At 38.4% G+C, this 5,594-nt stretch overlaps 1 protein-coding gene across 1 annotated transcript in view; it reads right to left on the reverse strand.

Annotated features, from left to right (window-relative positions):
• The window catches only part of CHDC2 (calponin homology domain containing 2), a 135,108-nt gene that overhangs the window by 24,993 nt on the left and 104,521 nt on the right, over positions 1 to 5,594 (reverse strand). The window contains exons 13-14 of the mRNA XM_006881847.1: positions 2,445 to 2,515; positions 952 to 1,097 (exon numbers count right to left, since the gene is read on the reverse strand). Of these exons, the coding sequence (XP_006881909.1) occupies positions 952 to 1,097; positions 2,445 to 2,515 (217 nt within the window). The remainder of the gene's footprint in view (positions 1 to 951; positions 1,098 to 2,444; positions 2,516 to 5,594) is intronic.

Here is a 5,594-nt window from a genome sequence, read left to right on the forward strand (position 1 = left end):
GGAAGGAAGGAAGAAAAAAGAAAGAAGAAGAGAGACAAGTGATTGAAACAATGGGCTGGAGCATGTCAGAGATGGTGAGTATGGTGAAGGATAGAACAAGGTTCAGATCTGCTGTTCAAAAGGTTGCTACGAGTCATAGTCAACTCTATGGCATCTAACAACAAGAACAATTCACTTGACTTTTGTTACTCCTTTATATTAATTTTATTGTGATAACAAATTATCACAAACTGTAAAACTTTTAACTACAGGAATTTATTCTCTCACAGTTTTGGAGATCAGAGTAAAAAATCAAGATGTCAGCAGGGTTAGTTTCTTTTGGCATTTCTGAGAGAGGGTCTGTCCTTTGTCCATGTCTTAGTTTCTGGTGATCACTGGAAACCCCTGGCATTCTTTACTTGCAGATACACTACTCTAATCTCTACCTCTGCCTTCACACAACATTCTCCTTATGAGTGTCTATGTCCAAACTTCCTACTTAGGAGGATAGAAATTGTTTGACTAGAGCCTACTTTAGTCTAGTAGAATTTCCTCTTAATATATCTGGAAAGACCCCATTTCTATAAATGTCACATTTATGGGTACAAGGGAAAGTTTTAATATATCTTTTTGGTAGGAAAAAACCAGCCCAAATAATTCTGGAAATGTAATCACTAATGTTTTTTCTTAGTTATGGCTCTGATTTGGGATCTGCTTGAGGAGCTGTGTCAGTTCCGATTCTTAGTAGTGACCTTCCATTGGACTTCCAAGTCTGTAAATCTTAACAGGAGGAGATTACTCACCTTTCTCCCTCAGAACTGATGGGAGGTTTGAGCCAATGGAGATGCTTAGCCTTTTGGTTAGAAGTGCAATATATTACAGACTACACCATCAGAGCAGAATCCCAAATTCTTTGTTTATTCATATGGTAGATACGCATGCTAAAAGCACAGCTCACAGGTATATTCTTACCTTTTGATTGCTCAGAATGATGACACAATAACGTGTTTGGAAGTCAAAAGGGAGGAAGAAGATCTCTAGTTTTGAACATTCTTTTGCTTCCAAATAAACAGAGTGTGTGGAAGAGAAGAACTCCCTGATAAAGTTAGCACTAATGGCTACCAAAACATAAAAGAGGAAATGTTAGCTTATCATTTCATAAGTGTTTTTCAAATCAAGTAGCTGTTTCAATTAAAATTAAAGAACTTTTCAAAGCATTAGCATTCAAAATTAGAACATTTATTGATGAAAGTATGTATGATCTCAGCTCATTCATGGTATCATAAAAATACAATTACTCTTCTCTATTAGGATTTATAAATAAACAGTTTTATTACAAGGGAACTTCCCTACTTCTAAAAATTTGCCTAGATATTTGTAGTAAAGGAGTTACCCATAAATCTCCCGCTTTCTGTGACTCAGTAATGTATATTTCACTTTACAGGATGTAACTGAACAATTTGAAATGGAAATAAAAGATTGATTTACATACTTCACACACATGTGCAAACACACACATTTTAATGATTTTTTAAAGTATCTATACATATATCTAATACTGCCTTGGATATGAGCCAATCATACAGATTTAATCTTAGTAAAATTCTAGAAGGGAGCAGAAATGAGATCTGACTTCTGACACTAGGTCAGGAAATGTTGCACAATGTCTCCTTGGTTTTCTCCTGGCTCACTGTTTTTAGAACCATATTTCCATCTTGGGAAGGAGTCCATGCCACAAAGAGCAGCTGTGTGTCAACATCCAGGCCAACAACTCCAGCTCAAGTTCCAGCAAACAAGTATCATGTGAGCAAGGAGGCCTTGGAGATAACAGAACCACCAGTCACTATATGGCTCTAACTGCCTAAGAGGCCCTGAGCAAGAGCTGCCTAACTGAGCCCAATTACTATAGAACTGTGACTGAGAATAATCGAAAATAATCATCAATACCTTATATTGTTTTATGCTTCTAATCAACAATAGTGGGCTTTTCCCCCCCTGTGACTATAGATAGCCAGAGCACTTCTATTATATCCATGTTCCTCTCCAGGATTTTATTCATCATTTATAGAGTTCCAGTTATTTCATCGAGAAAGACAAATCTTTGTCTTTTTCACCATTTCAAACCTGGTGTTACCTGTCACTTAAATAGGTTTACACAGTTCAGAAGAAGCAAATAGTGACACAAGGCCACATAATCAAATATAATAATTGTAAGGAAATTAAAATTCAGCAGTGGAGAGAAAGATATGACAACGTGTTCCAAAGAAGCATCAGGAAAACAGTCTTGAGACTAGCATTTCAATTTCCCCAGTCAGCAATTTCCACAAGGCATCATTATGCATATCAGGTCAAACACGCTCTGTTATCATTTTATTTAATGATATGTGATGATCTCTATATAAAAAAGTACACATGGAAACAAATGTTGTGTGTTGTTTGTTTGTTTTTAAATATGAGTTACTCACAAGTTTTTAAGGACTGCTGGAACTGAGAATGACTCTTTGTAGTGTCATCTTTGTCTTTATTCTGAGTATCACTGTCACAAGTGAATAAGAAAATAATATTAACAATGCACACAAACTCAAAAGCAATGCTCCAACGTAATTAAACATTACAGAAACTTAATAATTATAGCTTACTACAATATGCTATGAAAGATCCATGAGGTATTTCAAATATCATTCCATTTTTATATTGGCTTATGAATTACAGATACATCCATACATTTATCTTTTTTTTTTCTGGTTAAATGATGCACTCTCTTTTTGAATACAGAAGAGAAGTACAAATCCGAAGACTGAAATAACAACAGCAATAAACCACATCCAAAGATTCAAAAGTATATGGTTTCAATTTAAGGCTGCCATCACCTTCTTCATATAATCCAATTTCTTGACTTTTTTTCTCAATATACATTTTTACTAAGTTCTAGTGTCTTACTGGTAACAAGTTGTGCAGCCAACACAAAAGCATTAAGTTCAAACGAGTCACCTTCATGCGAGAAAGAAAAGCAATCTCCTCCCATGCAATTTACAGCCTCTAAAAACCTGCTGAAGTGTCACCCATGAGTCAGGTCCAACTTGACATACATAACAATAACAATAACAGGCATGGTAAAAGATACAAACCTGAAGTACACCTTTTCTAATTTTAAACCACACAGAATCCTTACTCTGTACAAGTGATTATTTCCTGGTCTATGTACAGGTTCCACATGAGAGAGAAAAAAAAACATCATTTGTTCCAGAACTTCCGTTCTTCATAATATAATCAATACATTTTTTTAATTAACCACATTGTTAGTCTATAGAGCCCTGCCAGATTTCTTCTTTGTATCCTCTGCTTTCAGTAAGGATACATCTAATATTGTTCCAAGTCCTCCTGTATCACTAGCTTCAATTTTCTGACAGTTGTAATATACTTGTTGCAACCAATTTAATTTGTTGTTTGTTGTTATGTGCTATCAAGTCATCTATAACTCATAGTGGACCTTATACACAAAAGCTCTGAACCTTGCCTTATACTGAGTCAGTCTCACTGTCTCTGACTCACCTAACCCATTACCCTAGTTACTGTGTCAATCTATCTCATTCAAGTCTTCCTGTCCTGCATTATCCCTCCATACTTGCTTTCAAGCATGATGTCCTTCTGCAGGGACTGGTCCTTCCTGGCCACATGCCCAAAGTATGTGAGACAGCTTCAAATTTCTTTCCTCCAAGGAGCATCCTGGTTCACTCTCTCAAGGGTAAATCTGTTTGTCTTCCTGTCAGTCCACTGTATGTTCAATACTCCTCTCTGGAACCATGACTCAATGGCATCAATTATTTTTCTGTCAACTCTAGTCATTGGACTGCTAGGAAAACAAACAGATTCATCCTGGAAAGAGTCAAACTGGGCTGCTCCTTGGAGGCAAGGATTCTGAGGCTCCATTTAACATACTTTGGACATGTTGCAAGGAGGGACAGGTCCTTGGAGAGGGACATCATGCTTGGTAGGGTGGAGGGACAGCGCAGAAGGGGAAGGCCCCCTATGAGGTGGATTGATTCAGTGATTGGGGTAATTAGGATAGGTGTGTCAGAGACGGTGCGACTGACACAAGACAGAGAAGATTTTAGGGGTGTTATACCTATGTACAACGCAAGCGACTCAATGTCACATAACAACAACAACAACTAGTCATTGTCCAGCTTTCTGATGCATAGCAAGCAATTACCAAAACCATGGCCTGGATCACGTGCATCTTAGTCTCCAGACTGACATCTTTACTCTTTAGCACTTTGGAGAGGACTCTGACAGCTTTCCCCAGAGCAATTTGCCATTTGATTTCTGGGCTGCTGGTGCCAAGAGTGTTGATAGTAGATCTGAGCAACCTAAAATTGTTGACAACCTTAATCTCTTCTCCATTTATCATGGTGCTGCCAATTGGTCCAGTGGTGAGAATCTTTGTCATCTTGATGTTGAGCTTCAGTCCATGTTGAAGACTATATCTTTGGCCTTCTGCAGCAAGCACTTCAGATCTTCTTCAGTTTCAGCAAGCAAGGTAGTGTCATCTGCATAACACAGGTTGTTGATGAGTCTCCCTCCAATCCTGATAGAATATTCTGCTTCAGGAAATCCAGTCTTCTGAATGATCTGTTCTGATTTTGAACCATGCAGTGTTTTCCTGCTCTATTCTAACTACTACTGCTTTCTGGTAAAAAAAAAAAAAAGGTTTTGCATGAGCACAATCAAATGTTCTGGGATTCCCATTGTTCTCAAAATTAGCTATGATTTGTTGTGAATTGTTTGTTCTTGTTGTTATGTGCTGTTGAGTCACTGCTCCTCATCGCGACCCTATGTACAACAGCTCTAAACCCTGCTCTACCCTGTGCCAACCTTACTGTCACTTACATACCTACCCCCATTATCCCAGTGACTAAATCAATCTATCTCATAGAGGGTCTTCCTCTCTTGCACTGTCCCTCCACCCTCTCAAGCATGACGTCCCTCTCCAAGGACCAGTTCCTCCTTGTAACATGTCCAAAGTATGTCAAATGAAGCTTCAGAATCCTTGCCTCCAAGGAGCATCCAGGCTTCACCCTCTCTAGGATGATCCTGTTAGTTCTCCTAGAAGTCCATGGTATATTCAACACTCTTCTCCAGCACCACAGCTCAAAGGCATCAGTTCTCTCTCATCCCTACTCATTGTCTGATGCATAGTAAGCAATTGTGAAGACTATGGCCTGTATCAGGCACACCTTAGTATCCAGACTGATGTTGTTGCTCTTCAGTACTATAGAGAGGTCACTGACAGCTGACTTTCCCAGTGCAATTTGTCTTTTAATTTCCTGGTTTCTGATACCAAGAGTGTTGATTGTGCAGCCAAGCTTTTCAAAACCTCAATCTTTTCACCATCCATAATAATACTGCCAATTGTTCCAATGGTGAGAATCTTTGGGGTTTTTTTTTTATGTTGAGCTTCAATCCATATAGAAGGCTGCAGTATTTGTTCTTCTGCAGCAAGCACTTTAAGTTCCCTTCAGTTTCAACAAGCAGGGTTGTATCATCTGCATAAGGTAGGTTGTTGATGAATCTTCCTCCAATCCTGATGCCACATTCTTCCTCATACAGACCAG

This window comes from Elephantulus edwardii, unplaced genomic scaffold, assembly GCF_000299155.1.
Source record: "Elephantulus edwardii isolate Elephantulus edwardi_28Jun2011 unplaced genomic scaffold, EleEdw1.0 scaffold00016, whole genome shotgun sequence".
In the NCBI taxonomy this organism is placed as follows: Eukaryota; Metazoa; Chordata; class Mammalia; order Macroscelidea; family Macroscelididae; genus Elephantulus; species Elephantulus edwardii.